At 36.4% G+C, this 12,147-nt stretch overlaps 1 protein-coding gene across 2 annotated transcripts in view; it reads right to left on the reverse strand.

The window, feature by feature from the left end:
• Positions 1-12,147, reverse strand: part of PEPD (peptidase D) — a 135,158-nt gene that overhangs the window by 57,562 nt on the left and 65,449 nt on the right. For both annotated transcript variants that reach the window (XM_035337177.1, XM_035337176.1), the window contains one exon: positions 1,986-2,054. In XM_035337177.1, coding sequence (XP_035193068.1) covers positions 1,986-2,054 — 69 coding nt within the window. The remainder of the gene's footprint in view (positions 1-1,985; positions 2,055-12,147) is intronic.

Consider the following 12,147-nt stretch of genomic DNA (forward strand, 5'->3'; position numbering starts at 1 on the left):
ACAGATACCTTAAAGGAGGCTGTAGAGAGGTGGGGGTTGGCCTGTTCTCCCACGTGCCTGGTGACAGGACGAGGGGGAATGGGCTAAAGTTGCGCCAGGGGAGGTTTAGGTCAGATGTTAGGAAGAGCTTCTTTACTGAAAGGGTTGTGAGGCATTGGAACAGGCTGCCCAGGGAGGTGGTGGAGTCACCATCCCTGGAAGTCTTCAAAAGACGTTTAGATGTAGAGCTTAGGGATATGGTTTAGTGGGGACTGTTAGTGTTAGGTTAGAGGTTGGACTCGATGATCTTGAGGTCTCTTCCAACCTAGAAATTCTGTGATTCTGTGATTCTGTGAAATTATTATCAGGCCTGTAACTAAAAAGAAAGATCCTGTCAAAATATCACACTTTTAAGTGCTGGGAAAACAACAGAACTCAGCATGAATAGAATCATACATAACTATTCAAAAACCCTAATTGCAAAAGCTGTTTTTAATCTAAAATGTATTTAAGTGTAGTATTTACAATGACATTTTCATAGTAATTAAAAACGCTTATTACTTTTGCCATTATTATGCTAATTGAATTAATCAAATAGATCTACTTCCATTTCATTAAGTCCTAGCTTAAAATGGTTAATTTTATTCACTCCTACTGCATCACTCAGAATGTAACAATTTATTGACAAAGGCCTTTTTATTGCATAATTTTTAAAATATCCAATCTGTCTCCACTTTTAATAGTAGGAGTAGGATACAACACCATCTCCCAGCTAAATAACAACATCCCACCATATCCCAGCACATCAGGATACTGTTAGGACCTAGCATTTCCAGGTCACAAGGGGTTTCTATAAGTTTAGCAATGCCACCCCTGTTTCTGCACCCAAATCAGATCCTGCAGCACAGGTTCTGGTTTGCTGTAAGTAAATGTGAAACCCACATGGCTGTGGAAAACCATACACAGACACAACTTGATTTTACCATCTCCACCTGTAACAATACCACAGAGGCAAAGTGTCACTGCAATGTCACGTTAATTCTCAAGTTATATGATGATACTTATAACAGAAAACTTTTCCAACAATTTAGATGCATAATTTGCCATAAAACTGCTCATACTGCAATTTTGCATATAAATCGGCAAAATTGCATTTACAAATAACCAGTTGAGTAAACAGCAGAAAGAAGCAGAGATGCTAATTGTCCCCATTACCCCCAAAGCAATATAATATTATAGTCGTTATCTTAGAAATTATTTTTTACAATAAACCTATGTGAATTCAGGCAAATGCTTGTGCATAGTAGTAGATCCGCAAATGGAGCATATATAGCAACAGGTATGCCTCATCTGTCATATATTTCTATTTATTCCAGTGACTACATAAGATTAATCTCTGCATACAGTAAATAGCTGTCCTTGACACACACCCTACACTTATCTCTTGAAATTCTTTGAAGTAAAAGTGTGTATTTCTACAATTGCAGAGAGGATTTTTATATTATTTTCTCAAATATAAGAGCTACAACACCAGCTGTTCAGCAAGAAGAGAGAGAGCATAAAAAACTTCAAAAAGTCACCCCTGAAAATTAATTTTAGTGCATCCTAACATTCTCAAAGAAGTCTGAAAGCAGTATGAAATACCTAAAGTCTAATACTTTTCAAAGAAAGTATTTGTGAACAACAGAGAATAGCTCTAAAGCCCTTCTTCATAATGCTGTTTAATAAAAAAGCCAATTGCAGTGCAGATGTGAGCATAAATGCAATCTTGGCAGCAACAGCACTCATCGTGGAATCTCTTGAGTGTAGCAGAATCTGTAACTGAGTTATTTCTTTAAGACACAACACTTGCCACCTTTCCTTTGCTTCTGCAGAGGAAACAGTTCAAAACTCACTCTGTTGGCGCTCACAAACACATCACATGCCAAAAACGAACAATTTTACAAATACCCAGTGGGAAACAGACAATAATCATTGCAATAGCTCAGTATAAACCATCAACTTACCTGCCACAGATGCAAGTGTAGGAAGTATGGCGCATGCCACCTCGAGTATAGCAATAGTGCTGGAAAAGGCTGCAAAGAAAGAAAGATGGTAATTAACAATATATTCAATATATTCAAAAATACCACAAGACAGGGAGGACAAGTCTTGCTTCAGTACAGCTGTGTGTTGTGCAAATCTGTGATCTTCCCCTGCCCAAACAGGGGAAAAAAATTCAACACAGATCCCACTCCACAAGATAACATTAGCCAAAGACCCTGACAACCTACAAAGAACACTGCAATACACAAGGGATGGAGAAGGGAAGCAGAGCAGCCGCATGCTCTTGAACATTACTCCTGTTGCAATGACATCCTTTTGGAGGAGCTGTTTGGCCTCAAAAGCACTGAAATATTTTCATCCTTACTGTTAAAGTCCCCTTCACATAAGGGCAGATGTGCCCAGAGCACAATTAATATAGGATTAGGTGCTTTAAGAGCTAAGAGCATATCATGGATCCTTTTATTCTTTTTGAAATATGCTCTAATTACAATCCAATTCCCTTTAATACTGAATGGATTTCAAAAACTCATTTGTTGTAATACTGAAATCATTTCATTAACACAGAGTGATAATGGTGCTATTCAAAGAATAGAGATGTTGTGATTTTGTCCTTCTGCAGAAGCAATCCGCAGAACACAATTCAAGTTCTTTGAAGGATATTAAAGACATTATATGCTTGTAAATCCAAGCCAGATTTTAGAATTACAAAAAAAGGACAGTATTTAAAGAGAAACGAAACAAAACATACAAATAAATCACATACAGAAAAAGAAAAGCCTACATTTAAGGACGTATGTATAGGAAGACGCATTTTACAAGATTTCTGCTAAAAATTTTTCGGTTTTACAAGTCAAAAATACTGATTTTTCACTGCCCCAAAAACCAGTAACTGCAAAGAGTAGGTCAAATGACAGAGGGCCTAAGGAGAAACTCTGACACAGTGGGAGCATAGCAGAGAGAGAACTAAATTTGGCTAAAAAAATGTATCATCTAAAACATCCTTTGCTCTGGGGCAGACAGTTCACCAAACAGACACGTCATATGGAGGTGAAGTTACATGTCTGCTCCTTCCTAGCACACTTGCAGACAACGTTTATTCTACACAACATGATACTATGCACAAACATTTTGCAAAACAACATATTATACTGTTATATATGTATGGTTATGTTCTAGGAAGCAACTTTTAGCTTATTTATAGACCTTTCACACTATATGATTGGATAAACTATCTCCTCTAGACAGCAACTTTCAGTAACATTCTAAAGAGCTTTAAAAATGAAATAATGAAGGTTGTAAACATGCTTCCATCATTGCTGATGCAGGGATAGGAGGGTTTATTTTTCCATATGACAACTGATCACATATTCATGGTTGGAATTTATACAAAGCTGTGCAGCAGAGTAACAGTAGTCACCTTTTGTAGTACTCCCAAATTAGCAGTAAAAAGTAGTAAACAAATTAAGACAGGCTTCATATAATCCAGCTGTTGCCTGAGCTTTATTTGTGATTTCTAAAAAAAAGTAAACCTGGCTGTTTCATCAAACATTACGGACTTTCTTTTAAGAGTGAGTAGTCGTTTATGTGATAGAGCTGAAGACAGTGTAACTTTGCCAGGTAACGAGTCTTCTGCTACAAGTAGTAAAACTACTCACACTGCCGTGAATTTACTTTTTCAGGCTATGACTCATCAGACACATGTTCAAGCAGCTGGCAAGAAATTCATCAGTGCTATCAGAGACAGCTAACATCCTTGTATAACATGTCCAAGGTAAGTGAAGGATCGCATAACCCTTTGATGGTAAATGTTGGCTTTTCAAAGCTAAAAAAAACACAGATGCAGAATTACAGAAGCTGTCAGTACTTTGTAGTTAAAACCCTCATTCCACTGAAGTCAGTGCAGACCCTGCCGCTAAACTTCATTACACCAGGATTTCACTGTCTACACGCTACGAGAATCTTTACCAAAGAATCCAATACAAAAGTGAAAGTCTGAAATAGTTGGATAGAATATCATTTCAGCTGGTGCTCCACATATATTGCAAATACTGCATCTTGAACTTTGCTTAGTCTATCTGATTGGAGGATACATGTATGTTTAGGCAGTTTTATGTTGGTGCTGGATGCTTTGCCATGAGTTTTTAATGTAGCCAACACAGATACAAGAGTTAAGGACCTCTTTCTTTTCTCCTTCTTTCATGTGTTTCAAAGCTTTTCTGTCATGTTTTATGCAGTATTTCCCCGGAGGCTGTACATATTACTTATACACATACTATCTGACTCATGGATACAGATCAGCCACTGGTGTACTTGCATGTCAGATGTTACCTTTCGAACGTACACTGATTTGTTTGAGATGGCATGTTCTTTTCATTGCTTTGAAACAGTATTTTTTCCCCTTTTCTTTTTAAATATAGGAGTACATCCCAGTTTTGGTGCCAAAAATACCATAATCTTTAACTGATTGCCAATATTTTAATGGAGTTTAAAGTTTCAAAGAAACTGTGTGTGTTTTCTTTCCATTAACTTAAAAAAGAGCAAAATACCCCCCCCATTTACTCAAGTGTATCTCACATGAGTGCTCTTGCCCCCCACCTTTGCAAATTTGCTGAGGTACTTTTTTCATTTTATCCCCACTGCTCTACCAAGTCTTGGCAACATGGGTTCTTCATCATTAGAAGTATAGTATACGTTTGGCATTTTTGAGATGTTAAGGACTATTGCATACATCCAAACAAACCTCCAAAATACCTGAAAAGTCACTTTCACAGATCCTCCTAAATAGTCATTGAAGTAAAATAAAATCTGTTACAATCTTTCTGACAAATTACAAGAACCACTCTGACAACGATGCTTGTGTCTTAAGATCATCTACAGTCCAGTTTCTGCTGCTGTCTAATGCGTTCTGACAACTCCAACCAGACCTGTGCCAGGAACGCAAACTGAATCCAATAAAGAAGTTTAATTTTAACAGTTTTCCTAACTTGAGTAGATTCATGGAACAAAGGCATTTAAGGCAGGAGGGACAGTAACAATCTGTAATGACTTCCCTCACACTTCTTATTTTCAGATATTCCTCATCACTAAAATAAAACATATTCACATATACTCTGCCAAGTGTGATTTTTATTTCCCCAAAGAAGTAAATAAGTAATGTCTAATTTGAATTCTTGTCGTTGGCTCTTCTCAGTCATAATAAATATTCAGAAGACCACCACATCTTAACTTCTCAACTATTCACTTCCAAAACCAAGATAATTCTAGATCAGAAAGCTTCAACATCTAAATAAAAATCCAATTAAGTAACGTGGTCTGTGTGCTCCAAAAGAGGTAAAAACTGTAATTGCTGGGAATGCAATAAGTATGAAGAAAAAGAAAGACGGAGAAGGAACAGAAAGTGGTGAGAATATCCAACAAAACACCCAAATTGCCCAACGTATGCCTCAGATGCATGTCCTGATGCTCCTGCTTCCCAAGACATGAATCCCTGGTAACTACAGCGAGGGGCGGCAGAACAAGGTGTGCACTTTGGAGTGGAGGAACAGTTACTCATTCGAACATTTCCTATGACAGATGACCAAAACCACTAGATAACCCCGTTCATTATTTCCAGACACTGGAGCCACTTCAAGAACACCTGCTGGATACTCGTAGCTCAGAAACTTTTTTTTTTTTTTTTTTTTCAGGCTATCAGAGAGATTGGCTGTCATAAACTTAACTTTCCTTGTGAAGCATACAATACACAGAAGAGTCAAGGACACTCTTGGGTCAGTATCTCATTAAGATGTTTGTACTGAAAATACATTTATTTATATTTTTTTTCCACAAGTGATCACTCACTAGTTTGAGGATGTTTCAGATCCACAATAATTTCCTCAGTGAACCTTTGAGAAAGTTGCTTCCTAATAAAAAGAAACCTTTACACACTTCAAAAATATTATTCTTTCAACATAGCCCTTGAGACTTGCCTTGAAATGCAAGCAGGTGGTTTTGAACTATGAATTGGAAACCACAGCAGCTTAAGGGAATTTGGTACAGAACTCAGAGGATTTTCTGTATTTTTTATATGAGTACAGTTGCAAGACACAGGTGAGTATCTATTAGTTATCTGTGAAGTGAATTATTTTTGAATTACAACTATATTGTGCCCTTATGCTTTTGTACAGTGTCAATATCAAGAATAGCCATGAGAAAGACTAAAAAACAAAGCTTTTTTAAAGAATTCGCAAAAGGCCAAAACTTCTAAAGCTTTTCTAATTACACCAGGACTAACAGCCATTCTTTTGATCATTTAGACATGTAAGTACCTTCACATGAAGAAGCTGTAAAGCCCAAATAACATGCAATTGCTAAGCTACAGTTGGAACAATTTGTTTGCAGTACCTGAAGTATTTCTACCTAGCACCAAACTAGGCTGGAAGAATTAACTGCACACACAGAAAGAGGAAGTGTGCATTATAGGGGGTAGCAGCTGATCAGTGGGTATGTGCTGAAGGTGAGCAATGCTTTGTTTAGTCCCACACTAGACACGGTGAGCTTCTTAAACACAAGACACTTCCCTTTGTTACACTACTTTCGTAACGTCACTCATTTTCCATGGGCAAATAGATGCTTTAAGGTTTAGTTTATCTAATCCTAATTGCATACAGTTCACAACACAACACTGCAATATTGCAAAACGTGTCCAAGGTTGTTTCAATACAAAAAAAGTCAGAACTTCACTGTGAGAGAATGAAGAAGGGATGTGAAAAAGAAATTCATGTTACTATTTGTGAGCAAATGGTGGATTAAAGACTTTCATCTGACTAAGCAGAATTATAAATGAGGTTTCTTCTACGTCTCAGAGACAACATCATTAAAGATTTTACAAAGACAATATTATTATCTAAGTGGTCTACGTGACTGGAAATTGCTTAGAATTGAGGTTACTGTCCATAAACAACAGGAAAAAAAATACTTCTCTGCATTGACTTCTAAAACCTAAGTATTTATGCTACTTCTGATGATTTTTTTTAAATTCAAATCGTTGGCTGGGCTGTTTTCCCATGGAGTGGAGCTGTTGAAGCTTATTATTAGCCAGAAATACTGAAAGCAGCTATACTTTGAAGCATTACAATTTACTATTGCCCTAATTTGCAGAAATAATGTGACTTTTTTGAAAAATGTTGATCGTTCCGAATTCCAACATCTAGACTCCGTTGTCATTTTTTGTATGTTTTCTTCAACTAAGTTATTTTTATTTATTTGCAGCAAACTCAAGATAATAATAGGTGCTTAGAAGAGAAAAATGTTATTTGAGTTCAGTGGGGACAGAAGAACTGTAACTTTAGTAAGCAGGTATGACATGTAACTGGTAGAATATTAATGTAACTACAGTGCAGAACATCTATTATGAAATAAGGAAAAGCTGTGTAGAAGCAGCATAGAAGTGAATGGTCTCACCTTGGTAATCAAAAATTCATGTTGATATTTCTAAATGTGCTACTTCTTTCTACCGAAATGGATGACAAGCCAGAACTCGGTGTAGGAACAGAGGGCAAGATTACCCCAAATGCAGATATATTTTAAGCATACAATTGACAAAGATCAGAAGGGATGGCATTCCTTCAGGAAAGGAAGCCCACTGAGGCAAAGCCAACTAAGGCAAAGCCATTTCACCAGGCATTAGTACTACCTGGAAACCAGAGACACATTAAACAGGAAGTCCATAAATAATACAAACCCCAGCACTGTCACAAATGTCATATATGATTTGCAATGATTGAAGGTAATTGATAATCTCAGTTCAAGAACAGAGAGTTTAGGTGAGGGGTAATTAGCATTTTAATTGTATAATTGGGAATTACAAATTACCTGTCTTACTTAGAGAATAATTGAGGAAATTATATGACATTAATTGATACTTCAGCTTTTTTGAAGAAACTACACAGGTTGGTGATTTTAGAAAAACTGGAATTGCATTTTCTCTCGCAGACATCTTCTTTGTTTTTACATTTCACAGCCATCCTTTTATTACAAAAGCTAACTATTCCATATGATGTAAGCTTTCTCCCATCACTTTGCAAACCTAAAATTTATGAATAGATTTTTGGACAGGAAGCAAAGAAACGGCATGACACTATGATACAGCAGCAGTTTAATAACGTCTGTGGAATTATCTCCCTTTTGCCACCCCAGAGAGACCGGTAGGAGTTTCTTCTAACAGCTCTGTTTGAGTATAAATCCAACTTTTTTTTTTTTTTCTAGTAGGAGGAAAGGACAAGCATTTTAACAAATCCAGTTTTTAAGAGATTCATGTACCTACCTCTGCTTCCTTTGTATTTCATCTAATTCCACACTGATGCAACATTTCTCCACCCCACTCCAGAAATTCATCAAATTATGTACTATCACAGAAGTTCTGCTAACCCATTTCATTACCAACACTCAAATGAAAACATTAGTTACATAAATGTTTAACCCCATACCCAACTACTTATTTTCCAGAAGCATGGCAAGACAACTGAACAGGTACCATAGATATAGGACAGCTGCCAGAGCTTTCAATGAGTCAGTCTTGAAGAAGCATTTTAAGAAAGTCTTCAATATGGTTGTCAAATTATTATTTTCACAAAACTCTTTCAACTCTACTTGGAAAATGCATCTGTCATTTGTCAGAATAGATTAGTCTGCATAAAAAATAGCTGACTTATAGATTTAAATATTATGACATCCACTGAAATCCTTTCAGTTACTGTTCAATGAAATTAAGCTGATTAAGGTATTCATAGTACCAACCTGCACAAATTTTAACATTAATTCTGAAAAACTTGCAAGTCAAGGTCTATATGCCTTTTTTTTTTTTTTCCCCACCTGTTCCAGCTCAACCTGCTCCAACTTTGTACTACACATGCCCCTTCCATAGTTGGCAAATCTGCAATGGGACTGTTACAGAGACAATACAAGTTATTATTACAAAGGATTTCATTAGAGCTCTAGTGAGTCAAAGAACTACCATTAGATAACCAACAGAAGAAGTATAAGTATTACAAGACTGTGCTATCACCGAGACTGCACCTATGATTAGACCATTGCCAATAATGAAATCAAATTGATTAAAGTAATTGTCCCTGCAGCCGATAGTGGTAACAGACTACGTATACAAGTCTGGAATCCACTGCAACAGCAAGTGTAACAGGCAGTCTTCAACAGCCTTTTGGTTGGGTGGTTCAGTATTGGTATCAAGGGAGATCACAGTAATAAAGCACAAGGTGGGAACCTGGTCATTCTACACTGTGCTAACACCACTTTCTGTATGTTGACTCCCACTCCTGCCTGCAAGTCTGAAACTCCCCATCCATTGTTTTTAGGTACCTAACACAGCAGTGTGATCTCTTCATACAGCAGAAGGGAATTTTAAATGCCTTTTGAACCTTCACCAAACATAAATGGAGAACAGATCCCAACTACCATGCTGCAAAGCAATGATCATTAAGAAGGGTCTCCTTTTCATTTCTTCAACAATTCTGAAGTCTGCGTGTAGCGAAGCACATTAGTAACAATGCAAAACCAAGTTCTGAGGTGGTCTGAATTTCATACTTAATCTAAAATTACAGAAAGAGATGGCATGAAATTTTCTTAGTCTCATTGCTCCATTTCCAACTCTAATAATTCTAGATCTCAACTGACATATTTTAAATTAATTTTTTAGTAATTTAAACCTATTTATCAACAGCTAATTAATGAGGTCTAAATCCTTTGATGACAGAATGATTAAACTGCATTTTAACTAATCCATCTTTAATTAAAATGCTGCCAGCAAACCATTTCTGGATGCGTAAAAAGGACACATTTATAGATGCTCACTCTTTAACTATGCATTATGTAAAGCCAATAATTAGAAGAACTCATGATTTCAATTATATTTTAATTACTGTTACATATAAAACATGCTTTAATAGATGTAATGCAATACATTTTCTTTCTTTACAACCCACTAATCATTCCTATTGGGGTGACAACCAAATAAAAGGAAGTTTAATATATGCACTAGCACAGGAATCTTGTTTTAGCTTTGAGCCAATTCTCTCCATTTCTTCTTTGCAGAAGAAAGGTACTTAATTATCTCCAATCCTAAAACTCAAATGAATCCCTATAAATCCCTGTTAAACTCTAAAAGGAGATTAGTCGTAACTGACCATAATAAAGATAAATACTTCATCCTTATTATTAAACTTGTACATCTTCACAATTTGTGAACTTGAAACACAAGGCTACTTAAAACCTGCTAGATAAGGGAAAAAAATAAGGTGACATCTTCCTACTTCTCTCCTCTTCTGGTTTTAGGAAACAACATGAGCCAAGAGATGCTCTAATCACTGCAGGTTCCACCAGCTTCATTTACTTAGGGTATCCCTTTTCCTCCATCTGGGAGGGAAGGGCACATGATCACAATGTGATCATGACAGCCAGCTCCTTCTTATCTGCATTAATGGGAGGCTGAGATGTGAAAATGATGGAAGTTAAACTGTTCTTTGCTATGACTAATTCAGTTTTTAATGCAAATATGGAACAAATTATTTCTTTCTGAATAATGGAGTGTACAGATAGCTGGTCAGGAACACTCAATATCCTGTAGTAATCCAGCCTTTAAAATTGCATGTTATTACAATAGATATTTTTTGCTGAGACAACCTAACATTCAATAAATTACAGCTATTAAATATGTTTCTAAACTCTGCATGTTCCAAGTAGTAGTTTCACACAGTAAATTCAGCCTTAGGGTTTCACTGCTTTCAGTGATCTGAATCTGGCATGAAGAAACTTAATAAGCTTATAGAAGAAACCTGGTTAATTTACCCATTAAATTGTATTTTACAAATAATCCAAAAATGTACATTAGGTTATTTTTACTGGCTCAGACATATTAAACTTAATTTCCATAAGCTGATTTCTACTGTTTGGATATATTAATGAAATTGTTGGGTTTTCTTCAAGTTTTCTATATTAACAATATCGATAGTACGATGTTTTCACATCACAGGCACCTATGATGAAGTCATTGAACATAAGGATATTAAAATGCACAAGACTTGAGGTGCTGCATAGTTTGATTTGTATGTATCCTCTCATTTCCCTTTTTGTCTATTCCTGCTTATAGATCAAACTCTTGGCAGCAGGGACTACATTTTACTTCTTTAAAAAGTGCACTGCACATTTATATCCTGATAAATAACAGAAACAACAGATTACTGTGAAGAATATATAACTATCTCTTCAAAAGAACATGCCTGGAAAGGTCATTTTGAGTATTTAAGTATTCATACTTAACAGATGTGAAGAATAAATGCTGTTGTGGCAATGTGCTCTACCAAGGTTTATCAAAAACACTCCTTACTTTTTAAAAGATTACAATAGATATACCCTGAAGAAAAAACACTCTCAATTTTATTATGTATACATTTGGTGGAACAGCATACAATTGCTGTTCCACCACGTCATATCACCTGTCGTCCTAACCAGGATGCTGTTCTTACTGTTCCTTACAATGCCTCCCAGTATGCGGCCATGAACATATATATTTAATGACAGAAATAGAAATAACATTATGATAGATATAGAGAGAGAGCAGAAAACAACCCCTTGTCTTATTTACAATTTAGTTTCCTGGTATATTTAAATGCTAACTATAGTAATCACTGTTGCTTGAAAAGGCAGTTCTGGACAGTAAGTGCTGACTTCCTTCTCTAAAAGGCTTTCTACTAAAGCAAGGACAGAGCACGCAAATGCCAGCTGCATACCTGCTTTCACTCTGGGCAAGCCTAGCACACTGGTAACATAGAAAGGGAGAAGATTCTCATTTGCTCCAGAGGATACTTTGCAAGACTCATGCCAGTTAGTTTTAGTTCCCAGAACACAGAACCCTGAAACACCTCCTGGCCATCCCATACGCTTTCTGGAGTAGCACACCACCTTGCTGCTTCACTAGCAAAAACAATGCAACTAAACATTGAACACTTGTATTCCATCTAATTAACTCCAGAGTATTACTGAACTTTTCTTCAAATTGCAGTTTCCTTTGTAGACCAAGAAATCAACAGCAACCCACTGCCTCCCAGCATCCTAGAGTAAGATGATGTGTTT

Source organism: Oxyura jamaicensis, chromosome 11 (assembly GCF_011077185.1).
Source record: "Oxyura jamaicensis isolate SHBP4307 breed ruddy duck chromosome 11, BPBGC_Ojam_1.0, whole genome shotgun sequence".
Lineage (NCBI taxonomy): Eukaryota > Metazoa > Chordata > Aves > Anseriformes > Anatidae > Oxyura > Oxyura jamaicensis.